General features: G+C 42.0%; 1 protein-coding gene across 2 annotated transcripts in view; it reads right to left on the bottom strand.

Moving 5' to 3' along the window:
- Nucleotides 1–2,062: 2,062 nt before the first annotated feature.
- PIBF1 (progesterone immunomodulatory binding factor 1) overlaps nt 2,063–25,600 on the bottom strand; it is a 332,641-nt gene continuing 309,103 nt past the window's right edge. Inside the window, exon 18 of one of the 2 annotated variants that reach the window (XM_038741731.1) lies at nt 2,063–2,250. In XM_038741731.1, the coding sequence (XP_038597659.1) occupies nt 2,152–2,250 (99 nt within the window). In that variant the 3' untranslated portion in view covers nt 2,063–2,151. Of the gene's footprint in view, nt 2,251–23,858; nt 23,967–25,600 lie in introns of those variants that run through there. The other variant, XM_038741734.1, reaches the window with a different exon arrangement.

The raw sequence follows: 25,600 nt of genomic DNA, 5'->3' as shown, positions 1-25,600 counted from the left end.
GTTCCCTCATCTGTAAAATGGGGATGAAGACTGTGAGCCCCACGTGGGACAACCTCATCACCTTGTATCCCCCAGCGCTTAGAACAGTGCTTTGCACATAGTAAGCGCTTAATCAATGCCATTATTATTATTATTATTATTGTATCCCCAGCGCTTAGAACAGTGCTTTGCACATAGTAAGCGCTTAACAAATGCCGTCATTATTATTATTAGTAGTAGTAAGTGCTTAATAAATTCCATCATTATTATTAAGACTGTGAGCCCCCCCCATGGGACAACCTGATCACCTTGTCACCTCCCCAGCGCTTAGTACAGTGCTCTGCACCTAGTAAGCGCTTAATAAATGCCCTCGTTATTATTATTAGTCTTCTAGACCGTGAGCCCGCTGTTGGGTAGGGACCGTCTCTATGTGTTGCCGACTTGGACTTCCCCAGCGCTTAGTACAGTGCTTTGCACCTAGTAAAAGCTTAATAAATGCCCTCGTTATTATTATTATTATTAATCTTCTAGACTGTGAGCCCGCTGTTGGGTAGGGACCGTCTCTATGTGTTGCCGACTTGTACTTCCCCAGCGCTCAGTACAGTGCTTTGCACCTAGTAAGCGCTTAATAAATGTCCTCGTTATTATTATTATTAATCTTCTAGACTGTGAGTCCGCTGTTGGGTAGGGACCGTCCCTATGTGTCGCCGACTTGGACTTCCCCAGCGCTTAGTACAGTGCTCTGCACACAGTAAGCGCTCAATAAATACGATTGAATGAATGATTATTAATCAATGCGATTGAATGACTGAATGAAAGTGTTGTGCAAGGACCCGAAACTGGCCTGCTGAAACCCGGACGGGCCGCGGGGCGGGAGCTCGGGCGGACGGCAGGCAGGGGGGGGGGGGGGGGGGGGGGGGGGGCTGCCTTTCTGGGACATTTTTGGGGGTTTTCTTTCCAAAAAATAAAAAATGGGGGCACCGGATAGGAAACCGGACTGATGGGACGCAACGATGAAAGCGGCAGAAGCCGCCTGGCTTGGGGGAAAGAGCCCGGGCTTGGGAATCACAGGATAATCAATCAATCAATCAATCGTATTTATTGAGCACTTACTGTGTGCAGAGCACTGTACTAAGCGCTTGGGAAGTACAAGCTGGCAACATATAGAGACAGTCCCTACCCAACAGCGGGCGCACAGTCTAGGAGGGGGAGACAGAGAACAAAACCAAACATGTTAACAAAATAAAATAAATAGAGTGGATGTGTACAAGATAAATAAATAAATAGAGTAATAAATATGTACAAACATAAGGTCGTGGGTTCTAATCCCGCCACTTCTCTGTTGGGTGACTTTGGGCAAGTCACTTCACATCTCCGGGCCTCAGTTCCCCCATCTGTCAAATGGGGGTGAAGACTGTGAGGCTCACGAGCCTGATCACCTCCCCAGCGCTTAGAACAGTGGTTGGTACATACCAAGGGCCTAACAAATACCATTTTACTTGTACCTATCTATTCTATTTATTTTATTTTGTTAGTATGTTTGGTTTTGTTCTCCGTCTCCCCCTTCTAGACTGTGAGCCCACTGTTGGGTAGGGACTGTATATGTTGCCAGCTTGTACTTCCCAAGCCCTTAGTACAGTGCTCTGCACACAGTAAGCGCTCAATAAATACGATTGATTGATTGATTGATTGATTGATTATTATTAAAACGGCCATCTTGCCTTCATGTACCCTCAGTGGCGAATGCCCACCTTTAGGCCAGTAGGCAGCTCAGTGGCAAGCGCTGGGGTTTTTTTTTGGTTTATTTATAAATCCCTGGATCTCAACGGGCCAGCGGGTTTGTCAAAAGTAGGGAAGGTTTGCCACGTGCCATTGCGTATGAGTAAACCTATCCAGGGTCCCCTCCTTGTGTGACATTTTTACTTTAAAAACTCTCATTCTGGGGAAAGAAAAAATGTGTGCATTGGAAGAGCGGTGCAGTTCGACGGGTTCGAGTCCATTCAACGGAGCTGATGTTGAGGGTCTCTGAACACTTACCCGTGAAAATAGGACCACGAGAGGAGGTTAAACTCATCATTAATAATACAACTGCCCCCCTAAAGTCTCACCAGATAGTTCACAAGCTGCAGACACAAACGGTAGCCCTGAGACGGAGACACTGCAATCCACCCCTTAGGTGCAGTTATGGGGAGGTGAATTTTTGTCCATGAACATCCTGGGAAGCCATTCGGTTGTTAATGACAAGGCAGACCGTGGTTTCAGACGTCTCACCTGAAGAAAAAAGCAACAGCTTAGGAACAACTATAAAAACAATAAAACCTCAATATTGCCCGTAAGTGTCTCCAAACTGGGATTGGCAGGGGAGGAAAGGGGAATCCGTTTAGTTGTGGACAAAACGTACCTAAGAAAGTTGACATTTTGCTAGGACATTGCAAACGCATATACAGTGCAACCTATCTCTACACTTTTTATTTTCTTTTTCTCCTTTAGCACAACAGTTTTTTCATTACTAGCAGTCACTTATAAGGAAATGTTGACGTTGATGAGCATCGTGCCTGCAGACATGTTTATACAAGGTTCAATTCAAAACTCTTTTAACCCCCCCACTCTTCACCTTCCACTTTCAAGTTACAATCTTGCTTTCCCCCAACCGTGTGACTCGTCTACTTCACTAGAGAGAGTTTGGAAAGTTAATTACAGAACTGTTTTGCTGGTTGAATGTTTAGCATAACATTTTTCTATAAATTGGCTAGCTCACAGACTTGATTCTCAATACCACCAAGTCTGAGTTTCAGACAAAGTTCTCCATGTTCTTCGTCTGACGCCACACCGGTAATTCTCTGAAGAACTGGCTTTCTTTTCAACTTGACCCAAAAGGTCTAATTCATTTTCCGGGTGAAGAAGTCTTTTTCTCAAAAGTTCAGCTTCCTTTATCTCAGGTTGGGCACCAATGCTCCACTGCCTTCGGTCCAAATCCCCTCCACATTTAAAAATACTTTTTGCACTGCAAACGTTTGTTCTATTTGATTTTCTGGAGGAATCATGTTTATATTAATACACTTACAAAAAGAAAAACAAATACTTGCTATTATCAGCTTCAAAGGGAATTTATATTCAGGAACCATTTTCCAATATTTCCATTTTTAAATTATGAGGCAAACACTACGTATAGATGCTATTACTTTAACATAGAGAAAAGGCTGGGTGATTTTAACTGAAATGCCATGGTTGTAACTCCATTCGATTTCTACAGTAAAAGTGTTTGTTCTCACAGAAAAATAACTAACTTGACATTGAACAACAGTACGGTAATCTTCTACTGAAATGTTCCCACTGCAGATCTACTGCAGATCTGAAGAAATTAAAGAGCTTGTTCCTGTGGTACTTTGATAGCAGCAAATCGGCACAACTGGAACATTTTTTTTTTAATTTAGCCAGAAAAAAAATGGGGATTAAAACTCTCTAAATGTTTTCAAACGCTCCCGTTTCTAACCTGGAAGGGAGCCAAGGAGTGTGAATGGACAGATCCTCAATTACTTTGAACTTTCTGGTTCTTTGCATTCCTTCCTGCTTAGTAGTGCGGTATCATTAGGGAAGATAGGCAAAAAGAAAGCCAAACCAAAAAAAAAAAAAAATACACACCCAAATGTCAGATTTCGGAGGGCAGTTGGTGGCCCGGCAGTAGTGTGTTATACAACTACCACGTGAGAGATTTCATAGGAAAGAGAAGAAAATAGTTCAGGCTCTGGAGGAGATACAAGGGAAAGGGCAGAAGAAATGTGCATACTAAAGCCCTTAGTCACCGGGTACTACAGATTTAGTCTTAGAATAAACCAGAAGCGTCACTATCTTTACTGGAATAAAGGTGCCTGAATGTGTGGGGGCTGTAAATGCACTGAATGGTGGGGAAGACAGGGAGGGGGAGTGGAAAAACATGAATAAATAACTCCTGAATGATGAGAAGAGGCAAATATGGAGGCCTCGCTGCGTCAGGATGTAGATATGGAAAACTTACACTGGCTTACCAGGTAAAAAGCAGCGTGTCCCAGGAATCAGAGGACCTGGGTTCTAATCCCAGTTCTGCCACTTGCCTGTTGTGTGAACTTGGGCGAGTCACTTAAATTCCCTCTGCCTTGGTTTTCCCATCTGCAAAATGGGGATTAAATACTTGTTTACCCTCCTACTTGGACTGCATCAGGCCTGATTATCTCGTATCCACTCCAGTGTTTGACACATAATAACGTGTAATGAATACCACGATTTGTATTGTGGGTGGCCGGAAAGTGGAAGGATTTCTTTTTAATTAATCTCTTACCTGCTCCGATTTTATACAATACTGAGAAAGTAAACGCATGTAAAAATGACAAAAGTACTAAGGTATCTTTGGCCTCCTACTCTCAAATGTCCAGTGAACATGGGAGTTGGGGAGGAGAGAGGTAAAATTTTCAACTTGTGAGGAATAGAAATGGAAAATTATTTGACAGAGTCGTTTGCTGTTTAAATGTGTACAGCATGCCATGAGGTGGATTGAACGTACCGAAGACGTCCTCATTGCTCTCTTAAGGCCTTAAATTATTGGATGGCATGCCTCGTACATGTCTTTTTATAGAAAGTGGAAAAAATCAAAATAAACCATCAGGCAAGCAAAGCAAAACTTGGTCTTATTGCTTAAAGGGGAGTTGTTCACTTATGGGAAGCTAGACATAGGGATTTACATAAGAGTAATTTTTTTTAATATAGAATCAAAGGGCCATTGAGAGGTCCGCCCTTTTATTCCTTTGCCTCCATCACAATTAACAGCTAGGACTCCCCACTTTACAATGTCCTTCATAAATGTCCATCACAAGGATGTAACTGAAACTTTATTCAATTAATAAATCAATCAATCATATTTACTGAGCACTTACTGTGCGCAAAGCACTGTACTAAGCGCTTGGGAGAGTACAATGCAACAGAGTTAGCAGACACATTCCCTGTCCACAAGGAGCTGCCAATTCTAGGATAGATCAAATTTTTACCTTCCAATAAATTGTTCCTTTTTCGGAGTTCTGGCATTGACTTTTTTCTTTAACAATGGGAGAACACAAAATGGACATGCAAAACTAACACTGAAAGGTAGACTGAGAATTGGTTTGATTAGATGTACGTTCTGAATAAATAAAAGTAAATCCATAGAGTCGCTATCAACGGAAATGACTCGACGGCAATTGATGGTAATAATAAAGTCTTCTCTCGGAAATCTTAGCACTGGCATTTACACTGAACAGTTTGACTAGGTGGAAATTGTAGTGCTTATATTATTTTCAGGGCTTGCATCATCAGCATTTCAGTGAAGAGTTCTGAACCATCTGTTTTAGGTCGCCTTGAAAGAGAGTGGTTCATAACCTACACACTTGTCAAGAGTGGAAAGATTGTTTGGGTGACTAAAAAAAAGTGGTGCTGAGAAGTGCTTCTTCTGCATATTATAAATGTAATCTTACTTAGGATTCACCTGTAAGGGGCTTAATTTCATTCCTGGTTCACTTGGACATTCACAGATTGTTTTATGAAATTTAGTCCACGACTTTCCACTACATCTTGAGAGAAAAAAAGTATCCTGTAAAATTAATCATCATGGCTACTAAAGAGAGCTGGGTAGTTCTCTGACTTTTGCCCTAATTAAAAGTTCTTGAATGGAGCAGACAGGATGAACTATTTGACTCAGTGAAACTTCCACAACTCTTCTTTCTTGATCTCTCAAGGTAAAATTGTACGTGGTGTTATTCCCTTACTTTTTTTTGCTCAGAAATTCTTCAAACAGTACTCTAAAGATTCAGGAATGAAGCAAGGAACTGAAAAAAAAAATCTCCTAATTCACAGAGCTTTTATTTAAACATGTCTATTAAACTAAAACCATTGGATTAACGAAGCACAATATCCCCTTAAATGAACTGAAATCCTGCTACTGACATTTAATCTAGCTCAATCCTTTTTGGAGGCCCAGCACCAGAATTTTCAGTGGAATGAATGCAGAGAGTCTGTGTTCATCATCTCCCCGCCCCTCCCCTTGTCAAAGCTCTGATTCCAAGGATCTCAACCTTGTCTCTCTAAACTCCTGGTTAGCAGATTCCCCGAGTTTTCCCCAGGAGTTTTGGTTTCATACAGAATCACAGCAGAGGAGAACTACAAACCCTCAAAAAGCCTTACCTGAAGAAAACACATTGCTAAACCCTGCCCTCACTGACTTCTCTCTAGGCTCCTAAGACTAAGTGTTAAATTGACTAACCAGTCCTCACCAATTGACCAACGCAGATATATTTTAAGAAAGAATACCACATGGTTCATGCAGCAAAATGCAATGAGTGGAAGTATGGAATCATGGCCTCAAAAGCTTTAAAATTCAAAAGCAAATTCAACAATTTTTTAAAAATACCTAGATATATCAGCCATAGGTCTCTCTCTCTCTCTCTCTCTCTCTCTCTCTCTCTCTCTCTCTCACACACACACACACACACACACACACACACACACAGTATTATTAATGTAACTCTATACATAATAAAACGAGTTTTAATGGAGTGAACTTGCTTCATAATTCTGACATCAAAAGTTCACAGGCTTCCACATTTAAGTAGCTGCCATAACACGTAAAGCAGAGTTGGCTAGTAGAAAGGACACGGGCCTGGGAGTTGAGTTCTAATTCCATCTCTGCCACATGCCTGCTGTTAATCTTGGGCAAGTCACTTAACTCCTCCGGGTCTCGGTTTTTTCATCTGTAAAATAGGGATTCACTACCTGTCCTCCCTCCGCGGCTCAGTGGAAAGAGCCTGGACTTGGGAGTCAGAGGTCATGGGTTCAAATTCCAGCGCCGCCACTTGTCAGCTGTGAGATTTTGGGCAAGTCACTTCACTTCTCTGTGCCTCAGTTACCTTATCTGTAAAATAGGGATTAAGACTGTGAGCCCCACGTGGGACAACCTGATCATCTTATATCCTCCCCAGCGCTTCGAACAGTGCTTTGCACATAGTAAGCACCTAACAAATGCCATTATTATTATTTAGATTGTGAGCCCTGAACGGGACAGTGACTGTGTCCAATCTGATTATCCTGTATCTACCCAGTGCACAGTACAGTGCTTGGACTTATCAGATACCACAATTGTTATTTATTAGGAGATGAAGCACTCACTTCTCTTCATATGCATCTCAACAAAGCACTTAGCACTATGCTCGGCACACAGTGGTGCTCAGTAAATACCATTCACTGATTCATTGACTGGGTTTGAAAAGGGGCACTTAATATGAATCTGGTGGTAATTTGACTTGGGAGATAATTATTAATAGCAATTTGAATAGCAATTTCAACGAATTCAAGATATCCCAATGTTCCATGCTTCCTCCCACTAGGCTGAAAGCTTGTTGTGGGCAGGAAACGTGAGTACCGACTCTGATATAGTGTACTCTCTCAAGCGCTTAGTGGAGTGCCCTGCACACAGTAAGTGCTCAGTAAGATCATGATTGATTGATTTAAAAAATTCCTATCATAGTTGATTATCTTTTTCTGATGAAATCCAGAATCCCGAGCCCGAAGCTGGGCCCCAAGGAGGGCCATATTTCTCTAGAGTAACCTGTCAGAACAGTAATTTTACTGTTCTAGGAACCTCAGAGCCCCTTAAACCCCTACGTAAACCCAGCCCTCCACTCCAACCTCAGGGCTTTTGAGATTTTGTAAATTTTCCTGTCCCCCTTCCCCCCACCTCCAACTCATTCCCCACAGTGTCTCTCTACTTCTTCCCTAGCTCCAACACTGCAACGTCCCTTTGGGGCCCTTGTGGGTCTTGTTGCTACCCCAGCCGTTTCCATGATTGGTGATGTCCTCCTTCTAGGGTGGGAAAGTCGGGGTTCCCTGGCTGGACTGGGTGAGGGCAACAGAAGTGGAGGAGAGGAAAAAAGGGGCAGATGGAGCCTCAGGTCTTCTGGCATACACCCCACTCTACCTGCCATCACCTGGTCTCCCCTGCGTTCTGCACCGGCCTGGCCACAGCCCATCTTTGCGGCCCCGAAAGACGGGCCCCACCAATCAATCAATCAATCAATCGTATTTATTGAGCGCTTACTGTGTGCACAGCACTGTACTAAGCGCTTGGGAAGTACAAGTTGGCAACATATACAGACAGTCCCTACCCAACAGTGGGCTCACAGTCTAAAAGCCACAGGAGGAGCCGGGGAGGTAGCACTGGAGCTGGGGAAAAAAAAAAAAAGACATCACTAAAAGAATAGCTATAGGCTACAAAGCCCTCTGTAACCGGCAGATAGCCTCAGCTGTCTTTTTCTACAGTAGCAAACTCCACAACTTTATTGAGTGACGAGTGAAGAGGAGTTTCATTTTTTAAAATGGATCCTTCCAAGTACCCCTAAGGCCAGTACACAACTGAAACTCAAACACTGCCAAAATAAACATATATACCTGTCCTTGTTTTTCCAATACGATGTTACCGACGGTGTGGTCCTATCCTTGTTTGGAAGTGTAGAAGCAACATGGCATAGTGGATAAAACACAGGCCTAGGAGTCAGAAGGTCATGGGTTCTAATCCTGACTCTGCTACTGATAATAAGAATAATTATGGTACCCGTTAAGCACTTACTATGTGACAAGCACTGTTCTAAGCACTGGGGTAGATAGGATTTAATCAAGTTGGACACAGTCCCCTGAGGCTCACACTCTTAATCCCCATTTTACAGATGAGGCAACTGAGGCCCAGAGAAGTGAAATGAGTCACCCAAGGTCACAGAGCAGGCAAGTGGCAGAACCGGGATTAGAACTCAGGTCCTTCTGACTTCCTGGCCCACGGTCTATCCACTAAGCCACGCACTTGTCAATAATAATGTCATTATTATTATTGTCTGCTGCTACCTTGGACAAGTCACTTCACTTCTCTGGGCCTCAGTTAGTTCATCTGAGTGGGACACGGGCTGTGTCTAACCTGAGTAGCTTGTGTCTACCCCAGCGCTTAGTACAGTGCTTGGCAAAAAAAAAAAAATCAGAACACCAAGAAGCAAACTATAGATTACTACACCTTGTAAATTTACCTAAGAGCACCCATGCTTGTCTCCTATTCAGTTTGGCAATGCTCTTTTTGCCCTCACCCAAGAGTTCCCCCTGATTTCACTCAGCCAAGTAATAATAATAATAATAATGGCATTTATTAAGCGCTTACTATGTGCAAAGCACTGTTCTAAGCGCTGGGGAGGTTACAAGGTGATCAGGTTGTCCCACGGGGGGCTCACAGTCTTAATCTCCATTTTACAGATGAGGTAACTGAGGCACAGAGAAGTGAAGTGACTTGCCCAAAGTCACACAGCTGACAATTGGTGGAGCCGGGACTTGAACCCATGAACCCAAGTCTTAAGATGTGGATGTGCAGGGCTTTTTTCTTTTTAATGGTATTTATTAAGCACTTACTTTGTGCCAAGTGCTGTTCCAAGTACCAGGGTAGATACGTGCAAATCAGGTCGGACACAGTCCCTGTCCCACATGGGGCTTCACAGTCTTAACCCCCATTCTACAGATGAGGTAACAGGCACAGGGAAGTGAAGTGACTTGCCAGAAAATCACTCAGCAGACAAGTGACGGACCTAGGATTAGAACCCAGGCCTTTTTGGCTCCCAAGACTGTGCTCTACCTGCTAGGCCATGGTGCCCAGCACCTGTGGCTTGGAGCAGGGCTCAGGGCTTGCGGTGGAGCCTTGGAACTTCTGGGAAGAACCTAAGTGAAGAGCTCCAACAATACTCCTTACTACTACTACCACTTGTACTTCCCAAGCGCTTAGTACAGTGCTCTGCACACAGTAAGCGCTCAATAATTATGATTGAATGAATGAATGAATAATAATAATAATAATAATGGTATTTGTTTAGGGCTTACAACAGTGCTCTGCACATAGTAAGCGCTCAATAAATACGATTGATGATGATGATCTGTCAAGTACTGTTCTTAGCGCTGGGGTAGATGCAAGGTAATCAGGTTGTCCCATATGGGGCTCCAGTCTTAATCCCCATTTTACAGACGAGGTAGCTGAGACCCAGAGAAGTTAAATGGCTTGCCCAAGGTCACACAGCAGACAAGTGACAGAGCCCGGATTGGAACCCATGTCCTCTGACTCCCAATTTAAAAAAATCACGAAAGCCCTGAGGTTGGAGTGGAAGACTGGGTTTATGGGCAGATTTACAGGGTTCTGAGGTCCTTAGAGCAGTGAAATTACACCCAAACTCTTAGTGCTCTTTCCACTAAACCACACTGCTTCTCTTAGCTCTCAACATCTCCCCAAATCCTTCATCTCCTTCCTCTCAGGCCAGCAACACTCCAGTTCCTCTCCAAAGGGATCAGTGACTCAGCAGTGAGGTAATGGTCTGTGTATGAACTGAGAACAATAAACATTAAACTCCAAGAATAGAAAAAACTCTTCGTCTCCCTCCTCTCTTCCCAGTGTTGAACACTTAGTGATGGGGCTGGGCCTGAGGGGCATTGTTTTCACAATACTTTTAATTAGGGCCCACTCAATCACTGATTCTTCCACCTAATTTGAAAGCCTCCACTCTACCACATGTACCCTCAGGATATGGAGCCATTGGCGATAGCTACCACACCCTGGCCAGCTCTGTTTCCAGGTAGCAAAAAGAAAGAAATCCAATAGACTCAATCTTTCCAATATGTGGGAAAATTCCTGCGGTGAAGATTCTGTGATTGCGCCTAAAGGCTAGGTTGTGGAAGCAAAGATCCATTTCCATTGATTGTCCCACAGTTCCCAAATACTGCGAGTACGGTGGAAAGTTGAGTCTGGAGATCTGTTTAACAGTTGGAGTGTTTTGAACATTTCTGGAGAAGCAAGTGAATCTGGCCCAGGATCAGTTTGATTTTGAGCTTGAGCCTCGCCGTTCCCTGACAATTTTTTAGCCAAAATAGCATGGCTCTCTTTAGTACAGTGCTCCACACCCAGTAAGCACTCAATAAATAAGATTGGCTGATGAATTTTTTAAAAAAAGTAGCCCAGGCCTAGCGCTGGTAGAAAAGAACTTGTTCCATTTTACAAACCCATGAGAAATTCATTCTATAAGATTGAGGAAAAGTCAGTGTTAGGGAAAAAATGAAAAGGCACTTAACTATAACTGATTTGTTAGAGTAGGATTTTGTATGATTTATAACCAACTGAAGAAATGATTCATCTTCCTAATGAAAATGCTTACTCACATGTAGAGCGTTCTTATGTAAAAAGTCAATCAGGAATTCCTTTAGCTGCTAGCACTTTTCTACAGAATATCAGTGGTGCAAATTCAAGATGAAGAAAAAACAGGCTTCAGTGTGCTAGTATCTTTAGTTGACAACATAATTCACTGATAGAATACTTTCTTCTTTTTTAAAATAATAATAATAATAATGATGGTATTTGTTAAGCGCTTACTATGTGCAAAGCACTGTTCTAAGCGCTGGGGGATACAAGTTGATCAGGTTGTCCCACGTGAGGCTCACAGTCTTAATCCCCATTTTACAGATGAGGGTACTGAGGCACAGAGAAGTTAAGTGACTTGCCCAAAGTCACACAGCTGACAATTGGTGGAGCTGGGATTTGAACCCATGACCTCTGACTCCAAAGCCCGGGCTCTTTCCACTAATACACGCTGCTTCTCTTTTAAAATTATTTGTTAAACACTTCCTATGTATCAGGCACTGTGCTAAGTGTGGGAGTGGACACATGCTCATCAACTTGGACACAGTACATGTCCCACGTGGGGCTCACAGTCATTCATTCATTCATTCATTCATTCATTCATAGTTTTTGAACATTTACTGTGTGCAGAGCAATGTACTAAGCTCTTGGGAGAGTATAACAATAAACAGACACATTCTCTGCCCACAATGAGCTTACAGTCTGGAGGTGGGGAGAGACAGACATCAATACAAATAAATAAATTACAGATATGTACATAAGTGCTGATGGGCTGGGAGGGGGCCAGTGGGGGGACTGGGGTAGAACAAAGGAAGCAAGTCAGGGCAAGGCAGAAGGGAGTGGAGGAAGAGGAAAGGGGGCTTAGTCTGGGAAGGCCTCTTGGAGGAGATGTGCCTTCTCTTGGGGGAGAGTAATTGTCGGATTTGAGGAGGGAGGGTGTTCCACACCAGAGGCAGAACTTGGGATCCCGAGGCACAGTGAGATGGTTAGCATTAAAGGAGAGAAGTGTGCCTGATGGGCTGTAGAAGGGGAGTAGGGAATGGAGGTAAGAGGGGGCAAGGTGGTAGAGTGCTTTAAAGCCAATGGTGAGGATTCTTTCTTTGTTTGATGAGGAGGTGGACTTTTCTGAGGAGTGGGGTGACATGTCCCGAACATGTTTGTAAAAAGAATATTCGGGCAGCGGAGTGAAGTATAGACTGGAGTGGGGAGAGATAGGAGGCTGGGAGGTCAGCAAGGAGGTTGATAGAGTAATCCAGGTGGGCTAGGATGAGTGACTTCATTAATGTGGTAGCAGTTTGGATGGAAAGGAAAGAGAGGATTTTTGCGATGTTGTGAAAGTGGGACAGACAGGAGTCAGTGATGGATTGAATACGTGGGTTGAATGAGAGAGATGAGTCAAGGATAATGCCAAGGTTACGGGCTTGTGAGACAGGAAGGATGGTGGAGCCGTCTATGGTGATAGGAAAGTCACGGGAAGACAAGGTTTGGGTGAGAAGAGCTCTGTTTTGGACATGTTAAGCTTGAGGTGACCGGAGGACATCCAAGTAGAGATGTCTTGAAGGCAAGAGGAAATGTGAGAAGGCAGAGAGGGAGAGAAATCAGGGCTGGTGATGTAGGTTTGGATATCATCAGCATATAGGTGTTACTTGAAGCCATAGGAGCGATTGAGTTCTCCAAGGGAGTGGGTGTAGATAGAGAATAGAAGGGGACCTAGAACTGAAACTTGAGGGACGCCCATAGTTAGGGGTTGGGAGGCAGAGGAGGAGCCCGTGAAGGAGACTCAGAATGAATGGCCAGAGAGAACAGCCAAATAGGTCTTAATCCCCATTTTATAGATGAGGGAACTGGGGCATAGAGAATAATAATGATAATAATGGTATTTGTTAAGCACTTACTATGTGCCAGGCATAGTATTAAGCACTGGGGCAGATACAAGGTAATTGGGTTGGACACAGTCCCTCTCCCACATTGGGCTCACAGTCTTAATCCCCAGTTTACAGATGAGGTAATTGAGGCACAGAGAAGTTAAGTGACTTGCCCAAGGTCATATCATCATCATCATCATCATCATCATCAATCATATTTATTGAGCGCTTACTGTGTGCAGAGCACTGTACTAAGTGCTTGGGAAGTACAAGTCATATAGCAAAGTGGCAGAGCTGGAATTTGAACCCAGATCATTCTGGCTCCTAGGCCAGTGCCCTATCCACCTAGGCCACACTGCTTCTCACTAGGCCATCTTGCCTCTGATGCAAATTTAACAAGAAAGCTTTTGGGGACACTGACTTGTTCCTTCCATTTTATCCAGGACTGCATATTCATACTCAGTTGTTTTTGTTGGCATTAATGACCATCCCTAACCAGTGATTCAGGAGATCCTTTCTAGGCTAGGAAATTCCTCATCCCTCTCATTACTCATGCTAAAATTATGAAAATTTGGTTGTCCCTGGCTCTTATTTAGGTTGCTCTTTAGGCTCTAAACTTGAAGGAACAAGTTTTATCTAGTATTTCGTTCTGGGAGTACTGCACAGGCCCTATAGACCATTACCTCTAGCATCGGCACCACACTGAGGGGAGGAGAGGAGCAAGGGGGATTAAGAAGCAGAAAGTCCTCTACTTCCAGAATGAGGGCAGCAGGCAGTGCTGGAAGATGCAGCCCTCAATCACGGAAGTCAACGCGTGCCTTAAGAGAGGCCAGTGCTCTCATCTAGACTGTAAACTCTTTGTGGGCAGAGACTGTGTCTGTTTGTTGTTATATTGCACTCTTCGGAGCACTTAGTGCAGTGCCCTGAGCACAGTAGGCACTTAATAAATACGACTGCCTGCCTGACTGCCCAGGGATATCTGGGGTGCAGCACAGATTCTGGGGCACTATTCCCACCCATCTCGCTGCTGGACAATACCTAGGGGCATGCTTAGGGAGCAGTTGCATTAAAACCACTTTCCTCTGTCTCTGTTTCAAGGGTACACAGTTTTAGGGAGCTGGTTTAAGAGGGAAACCCTGGCCTATGGCACGGCAGAGAGCACATTCATTCATTCATTCATTCATTCATTCATTCATTCATTCATTCAATCACATTTACTGAGCGCTTACTGTGTACAGAGCACTGTACTAAGTGCTTGGAGAGTACAGTTCGGCAACAAGTAGAGACAGTCGCTACCCAACGGGCTCAAAGTCAATTCTGGTGCGGCTTAGAGTATGAAAACACCCAGGAGAGAGAGCTAAACCTGAAAGTTTACAAGGAAACACCTCCTGTTTAAAAATGAAAGTCACCTCCCAGTTGTCATGATATGCAAACTTGTTGACTTCCATCTTTATAATGTTTGGCAAATCTCTTAAAGAAAGGGGAGAGGTTTATGGCATAAAGTGTCAAAGACCAGTGTATGGCAAGACTGCTTCTGCTACAGAATGGGATTTAGCCTCTATCTACATTTATGGGTTTGATTGCATAATACAGAGAGTTAGCAGGAAGTACCAGAAAGATAAGGTTGGCTAGAGAGGCTATTTACGTTGAAAATAAATGCAACTCATGTTGGGAAATTCAGCTGCAAGTGGTTGGTAAAGTACTAAGAATACCCCATTCATTTTTCTTTCTGTTTGCAGTCCCATCAGACGAGAAGTCATTATTTGAACATTTAACGTACTAATTCATCAACAGGCTTCAAATCTGGGGTTTGCCCTCTTGAAAACTCAGTAAATTAGATACTGAAATAGACTGACAACACATTAGTTAATTCCAGTGAATAACGGTAGTGCTTGAACCATCTTAGAGCAATTCTTACTACAAAAATAGCATGGTGACACCAAATAACCCATTTTTCATCCTAACTCAAAGAGAAACAGGATTGCTGTTACTTGATCAATAGACCTTGCATTTGCCAAGAAAGAAATGACCTTTCAGAGTTAATGTGTAACTCATGATTGTTCTTTACCTAGATTAGGCCAAACTTTACTGTATGGAAATACTGTAACCTGGGTACACGAACAACCCTAAAACACTAAAACATGTCAAATGGCAGTGTAAATTTCCAGGATTATGTTTGGAATTACCTAGCTCATATATACATAACATGAATCTGGTGAACCTACCCACTGTTTCAAGTTCTCCCCGCAATAGCCTCCATACAGCAACATTTAGACAGCTGCAGAAATCAAGGATATCATTGTTACTAGCTTCTTTTAAAACGTCTAGTGGTGACAGTAAATGAATAACATAGTGAAGGGTAGCAACTCCATTTTACCCAAAGCAAATTACCCGAAAAATCTTTGTGGTGGAAAATGAAAACTAATGATATGTGCTTTTCGTATCGCAAAACTGCCTGTAACCTCATTTCCCAGCATGAGGGGTGCTTGATTTTCAAATTTAAATAAATTGCTCATTTAATCATTTGCTTTACCCCATTATTACCACTATTTCCCCATTCCCCATTAAGTGGTTCAACCAAAGAGGCACTTAAAACGGCAACTTCTGGTAACATTAATTGGGAACTTTGCCAATGGAGATGTTGTGTGCCGTTTGCTCTGACAAAGAACTGAACTCTGTTTCAACTGTTTTAAGATCTGGATCTCCATATTGAAAATCCATTTAAACCCCAAGTGCGACCCTATAACATAGGCCCTGTGAAAAGTCATTATGCTTTTCGGAGGGTGTCATATGTTGGATTTTCAGGGACACAACAGAACTAATCAGGCGATTGCTCCGGATGGACAGGGGTTTCAGTCACACTCCATTGTGTGGGATGGCACCCCAGCAATGTATTTAGATTAGCCTGTCGAGAATTTACCGAGGTGACAAAGAAAGGTAAGCTCCCTCCTGCTGCTGGTAAACACTAGCATTGTTCTTCATCCCTGCTGGCTCCCAGGGAATTCAATTCTGCAAAGCTCATTACTGCCATAATGAAAGAAATGCTACTAAATGACTTGGAATGTGCTAATTCGGTAAGGTTTAAATGATCTTGATATCAATTTTTTTTTTCAATGCTGGTTGCTACATACAGGTGTGCCCGACACATTTCTTCCAGCTGGCTTTCAAGCCAGGCATTTTAACTGGAGGAGCATTTAGGCCACTGTATCGATTGCCTGAGATTGGCTAGCAACTGGATATCCAATAATTAAGGATGGTTGGAAGTGCAACAAAAGACGATGATCACTTTCATACAACTATAAATTTTGAAATTAACTATAACGAGAGAAAAAAACCCTAAAGAGAAACAAACCCCCCAAAACTACATGATTTAAAGGGTCTTGGAAGATTACCTGGCCCAGCCCAGGATGATGAAACCCGTTTCAACCCTATCAATTTATTCTTTCTCATCCAATTTACTTCTTCATGCGGCATTTCTATCCTCAATAGAAATGGTGATGTGCTAATTGATATCTGCATAATCACCTTTATTCTTCTCAGCAAAATTAAACAATGCCTAGAGAAGCTTGAATTCTTGTTTTATCAGTGTTGTCTAGCTCTTGCTCTGCCCATCTTTCCATATTAGGGATATTTTTGGGATCCAAATTAATCGGGTCGACCTTAATGCTTTTAATAAAATGAAGCCGATGAATCCACGCGGGGTTAATTCTCTAAAAGAAAATATTTTTTACGCCTTTGGACCTTGGATAATTGTGGAGAGTAAACTGGTCAGCAACCTCTAAAAACAAGCTTTGCTAAAATGGAAAACATGAAAAAAAAACTTTCCAAGATTAGTAGGCTAAGATAACCACTTTGACCTACGTGAACATTTATGAAAACATTAATAATGATAGTTGTTAATTATACTGGATAATCTAAAATGATCTTTCTACTAATTAAGTTTGAAGGGAAGATTGAAAAGACCTTCAATAAAATGCTGTCACAAATTCCCTCCAAAAGAGCTTACCTGTAATTAAGATGCATTTACAGATCTGATATTCCTTAAAAGAAGCATTAACATTACAAAGCCCAATTATTCATGGTCAAACAAAGTAAATTCTAGTTCTTTGATCAAAGCAGTATTCTCTTTTACAATTGTTATTTTTGAAGTATCTTCAAACGGAACAAACGCGCATTGTCTATGCAAACAGCATATAGCTGTGGGCAAATTTGGTGTTTTCATGATTTAACCATTTTCCCACAGGGTTCAAACTTAGTATCAGTCAACTATTCTTCCAACTGGGGTGCGAAATTACCAAAGAATGATCAGTTTTCAGTACTACTGTTCCTGTCTATTTCTGATACATTTCTCATTTCCCAAAGCAATTTTCATTAACATTTGTAAACGACAGAAGGCAGAAAACCAAGGATCCAGCTGAAAAAGGCATACCTAGCTCATCTCTGGGAAACTCTGGGCAGGGTCTGTAATATGTGCTGCAAGGGTAAAACAGAACTAGAACAATGCCTTAGATTTATATAACAGATCACAGTTAAAAAACAAAACAAAATGCTAAATGACCTCACATAAATTAAAACCCTTCCCATATAATACAACATCTTTTTAAGAAAAATGCATCCAGCATTGTAACTGAAAAATATATCTAGAATAAAACTGTGCACTGAAAATTCCAGTTTTTGAAGCTTGAAACGAGCAGTTTCTGAGCTAACGCTTAGTAATTGAACTGATTCCTCTCAAATTTAAGAAAACCCTAAACGTTGATGAACGAATTTTTATTAATTCTGTGTATTTTCTTCCTCCAAAGGTTTTTTTTCACATTAGATCTTTTATTTGTATTTCTTTAAGAAGATTTACTGAACAACTGCTTATTTCATTTTATTACTTCATCTTAATCAGGAATCAAAAAAAACAGATAGACAGGCCCTGCTCAAAGGGTTTGTTTGTCAAATAGATACTGAACTGGAGATAGTACAGGTAACTTGGTAGGGAAGCCAGTGGGTAATCTTCCTCATTATTTTCAGTTGGTCTCAGGAAGTCACTTTGTCCTACCTCGAGAAAACTTAAAAAAAGGGCTATTAAAGTAAAGGACTAACATTAAAACAAACGACCAAATGCATGACTTGCTTTTGTTAAATCGAGAGCAGATGAGACAGGAGAATAGTGAAAGGAAAGCAGAAAGGCTGTTATTCAGGAGACAAAGGGTGGGCAGTTGGAAATACCACAGAAGGCCAGGAGAGACCCTGTAGTTGAGAAGAATGATCTTACTAGGTGTTGACTGATTTTGCTGGAGGTTAAGAAAGGGGGGGAAATTACTAAAAGTAGTAGAATCATTTCACATTCAAGAAACTATATTTAAATGATGCGACGTAGAGATAAGGCATATGGCTATTGAATTTTTAGTAAATCTGTCCAAAGTATTGAAATTGGGAAACCATATCCTGTACGTAGCTTTCAAACTACACCACGGTAGTGATAGCCGAGGGGAAATTGAAATTTAATAATTATAAATGATTTCTTTAAATGAAATTTACTTCAGAAAATGACATAAATTCAATAGCCAGTGCTAAACAGGGCCCAACGGCTACCAAAATAAAAATACTACCAAGCGAATGATCATCATCCAACCCTTTAATCAAGCTGTGAGAAACACCACCATGGCTTAGTGGAAAGAGCATGGAGTCAGAGGACCTGGGTTTGAATCCCAGCTCCACCACTTGACTTGACCTTGAGCAAGTCACTTAACTTCTCTGTGCCTCAGTCACATGGATTGTGCCCAATCTGATTAGCTTGTATCTACCCCAGTGCTCAGTACAGTGTCTGGCACATAGTAAGCATTTAATAGATGCCATTAAAACAACAACAACAACAAAAAAAAAAGCAAACAAACCTGATATTAAGACCACTCTTGGGGAAAACTCATAACAAAGACTACTGGGTGTGGCTTGATGGAAAGAACATTGGCCTAGGAGTCAGAAGGACCTGGGTTCTAATCCCAAACTCCGCCATTTGTCTGGTGTGTGACCTTGGGCAAGTCACTTTACTCTTGATCAGTTTCCTCATCTTTAAATAGGGATTAAATCCTCCTCCTCCTTACTTAGACCATGAGCTCCATTTGGGACAAGGACTGTGTACAACATGATTATCTTGTTTCTACTAAAGTGTTTAGAACAGTGCATGACATCAAGTAAATGCTCAACAAACATTATTACGATTATTTTGCCCATATGAGAGTGTTCTTTTCAGATATGGACAATGTTCAATTATGGCTGAAGTGAATTCTTAATTTGAATACCTGCTGTGAGCTTTTTAATGTTTTCAAAGAAGTAAATTTTGTTCATCACTTATCAAATTTGCAGTTATCAACCAACAGATGGTATTTCTTGAGCACTTACTGTGTGCTAAGAGCTTGGGGAAATATGATATCACAGAGTTAGTAGTCTGTGAGCTTGTTGTGGGCAGGGGTTGCTCCCTTTATTGCTATATCATACTTTACGAACACGTAGTACAGTGCTCTGCACACGGTAAGCGCTCAGTAAGTAAGATTGAATGAATGAACATGATCTCTGCCCACAAGGAGCTTACAGTCTGTAGGGGAGACAGATGTGAAAATACATTAAGGATAGGGGAAATAGTACAGTATAAATATAGGCATATAAGGACTGTGGGACTGGGGTAAGTAAAGTAATTAAGGGATACAAAGTCAAATGCAGAGTTGGCGGCAGGGGAGGGATTGATAGGGGGAATGAGGGCTTAGTCAGGGAAGGCTTCTTGAAAATGTGATTTAAGGAGGGTTTTGAAGGTGGGGAGAGTGGTGAGAGAATTGGATATGAAGCAGGAGGGCACACCAGACCCGAGGGAGGATGTGGGCAATGGTTAGATGGTGGGGTAGAGGAGATTAGAAGTACAAAGGGTAGGTTGGTGTCGGAGGAGCAGAGTCTGCAGGTTGGGTTGTAGATCAGTGAGAGGGCAAGCCGATTGAGTGTTTTGAAGAGAGGCTGATGGCCAACCATTAGCAGTTTTTGAGGCGTGGGGAGATTATGACATAATCAGAAAAATGATCCATCTGGGCTTCTGAGTGAAATAGGGACTGGAGTGGAGTGGAGGGAGACCTGTTGCAGGGAGGTCAGCAAAGAGCCTGATGTAGTAGTCAAAGCAGGTAATAAATGCTTGTATAAGTTTGGATGGAGAAGAACATGCAGATTCTAGGGATCAATCAATGGCATTTCTTGAAGTGCTGTGTGCAGAGCACTGTACTAAGTCCTTAGAAGCATATAGAGTGGGCAGACAGATATATCAGACATATCAGATGGATAACTGCTCTCCCCCACTTATTGAAGGCACATCTTCTCCAAGAAGCCTTCCCTGACAAAGCCCTCATCTTCTCTTCTCCCACTCCCTTCTGCATCCCTCTGACTTGCTCCTTTCATTCATACTCCCTTCCATTCCCACAGCACATATGTATACATCTAAAGTATATTTATATTTTAATGTATGTATATTAATGTCTGTCTCCCCCTCGACTGTGATCTCCTTGTGGGCAGAGAATATGTCTGTTTGTTGTTGTACTGTATTCTCCCAAGCGCCTAATACAGTGCTTTGCACACAGTAAGCGCTCAATAAATTTGATCAGTGGATTGATTGATTAGACACATTCCCTGCCCACGGCGACCTTACAGTCTTCTAAAGGGGGAAACAGACAATAACATAAGCAACAACAAAAATCCGGATATTTACATGAGAGTTGTGAAGCTGAGGATGGGGTGAATACCAAATACTCAAAGGATACATACAAATCCAAGTGCATAGAAGATGCAGAAGGGAAAGGGAGTCAGGGAAAGAGGCCTTATTTGGGGAAGGCCTTTTGGAGGAGATGTGACCATGAAGGCATTCTTACAGTAGAAATACACAGCTAACGTGAGGCTGAAGCAAAATGTATCGGAGGACATACTTGTGGAATTTGATGACTTGGGGCACCCAACCGCTGCGCTTTACTTTTTCCTTTGGGTGTGAAATTTAGGGGGACTAAATTGAAGATTTACACTCATATGGCTAAACTTCTCATTAGGTTGAAATCTCATGGGAAGGGATGGGGTCTCATGCACTTGAAGAGTAAAGTACTTGAGAAGTAAGCAAGCAAGAGAAGCTGTGTGGCCTAAGAAAAGCAGCACAGTCTAGTGGAAAGAACATGGGCTTGGGAGTCAAAGGACCTGGGTTCTAAACTTGGCTCTGCCACGTGCCTGCTGTGTGACCTTGGACAAGTCACTTCACTTCTTTGTGCCTCAGTTACCTCATCTGTCAAATGGGGATTAAAGACTTTGAGCCCCATGTGGGACATGTATTATGTCTACCTGATTATCCTACATCTACCTCAGTGCTTAGTAATAATAATGAGTGGTAATAATAATAATAATGATGGTATTTGTTAAGCGCTTACTATAATAATAATAATGTTGGTATTCGTTAAGTGCTTACTATGTGCAAAACACTGTTCTAAGCGCTGGGGGGAATACAAGGAGATGAGGTTGTCCCATGTGGGGCTCACAGTCTTAATCTCCATTTTACAGATGAGGGAACTGAGGCACAGAGAATCAATCAATCAATCGTATTTATTGAGTGCTTACTGTGTGCAGAGCACTGTACTAAGCACTTGGGAAGTACAAGTTGGCAACATATAGAGATGGTCCCTACCCAACAACGGGCTCACAGTCTAGAAGGGGGAGACAGGCAACAAAACAAAACATACCTTCCATTCATTTATTTATTTATATCAATATCTGGCTCCCTCTCTAGACTCCTGTGGGCAGGGAACATGTCTACCAACCCCGTTATATTGAACTCTCCCAAGCGCTTATTTCAGTACTCTGCATGCAGTAAGTGCTCAATAAAATTTGATTACTTGCTTGATTGATTAATTACACTCTGAGAACTAGGAGAAAAAGGCTTCTTTACTTCCATGCTCTAAAGTGCACACATGGCTGAATTCTTTCCCCTTGGAATTTCAGGAGAATCTAGGATAAGGAATGTTTAGGCAGAGCTCCCCATCACCTGATCTTGCTGCTGCCACTACTTTTTTCTTCATAGGCCTTCAGCATTCCGCTGTCTCCATAGGTGCCATAACCTGGCTGCATCTCCCGGAGGGCTTTAAAGCCTTAGGCTGACTTATGACCTAATGTCAAGTGCAAATGCATGTTTTGTTTTGTTTTGTTGTCTGCCTCCCCCTTCTAGACTGTGAGACCGTTGTTGGGTAGGGACCGTCTCTATACGTTGCCGACTTGTACTTCCTAAGCGCTTAGTACAGTGCTCTGCACACAGTAAGCGCTCAATAAATACAACTGAATGAATGAAATGTGGTGAGTGGAAGCGACCTAGGAAGACCTCGTTGGGAGTATATGATTCTTACGAACATACAGAGCGGGGCATTCTGACTTTCTGTGGTCTCTCCAAACTATATGGTCTGAGTCCAGCCCTGCACGCTGTCCTCAACCAGTGCTTTAAGCCCTCTCTCTAGAAAGGATTTGAGCATGCTGGAACCATGAGCTCTTTATTATTCCCCATCTGCCCTCCTCTCTGCATCCTTTGCATTTGGCTGTGCAACCCTTAAGCACTCTTGTAGTCAGTCAGTTGTATTTATTGAGCGCTCACTGTGTGCAGAGCACTGGATAAGTGCTTGGGAGAGTCCATTAGAACAATAGAACAGACATATTCACTCTGTACATAGTCAGTTCTCAGGAAATGCCACTGATGGGTTGTTTGAAGGCAGAAAAGGAGAGAGACGGGGGACAGGAAGGGTCACAGAATCATAAGGCCGAACAAACTTCTTCCCATCCACCCCTTCAGGTTCCCCCCTCATACAGACATTATTCCAATCCCAATCATTTCCACATACACCTTCACCCACGGTCAGTCCTCAATCCTTAATAATAATAACTGCGGTATTTGTTAAGCACTTGCTATGTGCCAGACACTGTACTAAGCCCTGGGGTGGATTCAAGCAAATCAGGGTGGATGCAACCCCTGTCCTATCTGCGGCTCACAGTCTCAATCCCCATTTTACAGATGAGGGAACTGAGGTATGGAGAAGTGAAGTGACTTGTCCAAGGTCACACAGCGGACAGCACTCTTTTCACCTTTGCATAGACACTCTTACAAACACCTCCCTCAGTTGTGATGGGCCTAGAAGCATATATTTGATGGACATTGTCATTCAATTGGCTATAGAACCAGTTTGGGAATCCTCAACCTGGTCCATCTCCCCTCCTCTCCTCCTCCCAAGATGTGGGCTTCCTGATATTTCTTCCTGGCTAGGTGACCCATAGATGCTCAGGCCAATATCCTGCTGCAAGAGGATTTCTTCAATAAGTTTCTCTTAGACTACGGTTATGTGAAATTTCAGAATCAAATAGAAGTACAAGATAGCAACCAATATTCCTTACAATCATATTAAAAGCTATTGGGGGGGGGGGGGGTCACAAAAAAGTGTTCATTTTTTAAGGAGGATGGCCTCATGTTAATCGTAAAATATTTAACTCTCCAAATTTGCCAGGCCAGAAAAATTTCAAGAATGTGCTGTCAAGTGCGGCATCCAACAAAAATATTTAGATTATGTCTAATGGGAATAGAACAACTGTAAAACGCTTTTATTCGCCTCAGTCATAAATACAGAGTACATGTTAATTTATTATTCTGTATCAAAAGATTCAAATCAAAAATGAAATATTCTCTCTTCTACTCTCCACACATTTGAATAATTATGCTAAACTATTCGGTATAATTTAAATGCAAAAATACAGTTGAAATAACCTCAAGCGATCTGTTCTAAAGCAAAAAGAGCATGATTTATTCTTCGGAGGAAACTTCAAAAACATTATGCTGTTTTTTTGTGTTTCAGTTTCGTGGGCCAGTCAGGTGCTTCTCTGTTTGTCTGTAAAACAAAAGAATATCCGCATTGAAAAATGTAATGATTTCTAAGACAAAAGGCCAGCTTACATGCCGTTTTGAATTACAATTGTCCTGGAATAAATTTTCTCAAGTTGAAAGCAGTGAAAGCCTAAGAACCAAGGGGTGTGCCAACATGTCAACTCTAAAAAAAATGGAGAAGTCCTATTTCATTGCCTTTATTACCAAAAGTCTTCCATTTCAGCTGAGACGTATTCCTACTGATTAGAGTTTTATGTGTTGGTCTTCTCCTTCCTACATGAAATGATTTACTACTTTGAGTTCTTTGTCCTGGATGATCTGGCTTTTAGAGGGCAACTGACCCATGAGATAGAGCTGCAGAAGCACGCTTGCCAAAACAATCCTCTTTTCTACTAAAAATGATGGCATTTGTTAAGCGCTTACTATGTGCAAAGCACTGTTCTAAGCACTGGATTTTTCTAGTGTTTAAAATAGGTCAGAATGAACATCTTCACAAAAGTAGTCACAGTACTCAAATCAATGATATTTACTGAGCATTTGCAGGGTGCCAAGCACTGTACTAAGGGCTTGGGAGTCAGAGGTCTTGGGTTCAAATCCCGGCTCTGCCGCTTGTCAGCTCTATGACTTTGGGCAAGTCATTTCACTTCTTTGTGCCTCAGTTACCTCATCTGTAAAATGGGGATTAAGACTGTGAGCCCCATGAGGGACAACCTGATAACTGTCCCCTGTGCTTAGAACAGTGCATGGCACATAGTAAGTGCTTAACAAATGCCATCATCATCATTATTATTATTATTACAATACAATGGAGTTGGTAGACACAATCCCTGCCTACAAAGGTGCTTACAGAAAAGGGAAGTTTTTTTTATTTTTTCCTCAAGTTGGAGCATACGTTTAAACTCTCCCAAGAGCTTAGAACAGTGCTTTGCACACAGTAAGTGCTCAATAAAAACAATTGAATGAATGAATATGTTTTATCGGGGTACAAAATAACATCGGTGACTAGCACTTGCTGTTATTTTCTGGCAGGAATTTTATGCAAAAATAATTAATCACTGTTTTGTTTCATTTGAATATCCCCAACTATCCAGCAACAGAATAATTCCACTTAGTTTTGATTTTATGTCTATGGCAAGTACTCAAGCAATTCATAACCTCTTGAGGGACAGGGACTTAGTCCAAACTGATCAGAGGACCTGTATTCTACTCCCAGCTCTGCCACTTGCCTTGGGCAAGTCACTTAACTTCTCCGTGCCTGAGTTTCCTCATCTGTAAAAACAGGATTAAATACCTGTTTCCCTTCCTGCTTAAGGCTGTGAGCCCCATATGGGTCAGGGTCTGCGTCAGGCATGATTCATTCATTCATTCATTCATTCATTCCTTCATTCAATCGTATTTATTAAGCGCTTACTGTGTGCAGGGCACTGTACTAAGCACTTGGGAAGTACAAGTCGGCAACATATAGAGACGGTTCCCACCCAACAACAGGCTCACAATCTACAAGGGAGAGATAGACAACAAAACAAAACATGTAGACAGGTGTCAAAATTGTCAGAACAAATAGAATTAAAGCTATATGCATATCATTAACAAAATAAATAGAATAGTAATTATGTGCAAGTAAAATAAATAGAGTAA

This window comes from Tachyglossus aculeatus, chromosome 2 (genome assembly GCF_015852505.1).
Source record: "Tachyglossus aculeatus isolate mTacAcu1 chromosome 2, mTacAcu1.pri, whole genome shotgun sequence".
NCBI lineage: Eukaryota > Metazoa > Chordata > Mammalia > Monotremata > Tachyglossidae > Tachyglossus > Tachyglossus aculeatus.
Note: the sequence above shows the minus strand (reverse complement) of the source record. Positions and strands in the feature narration are given on the sequence as shown.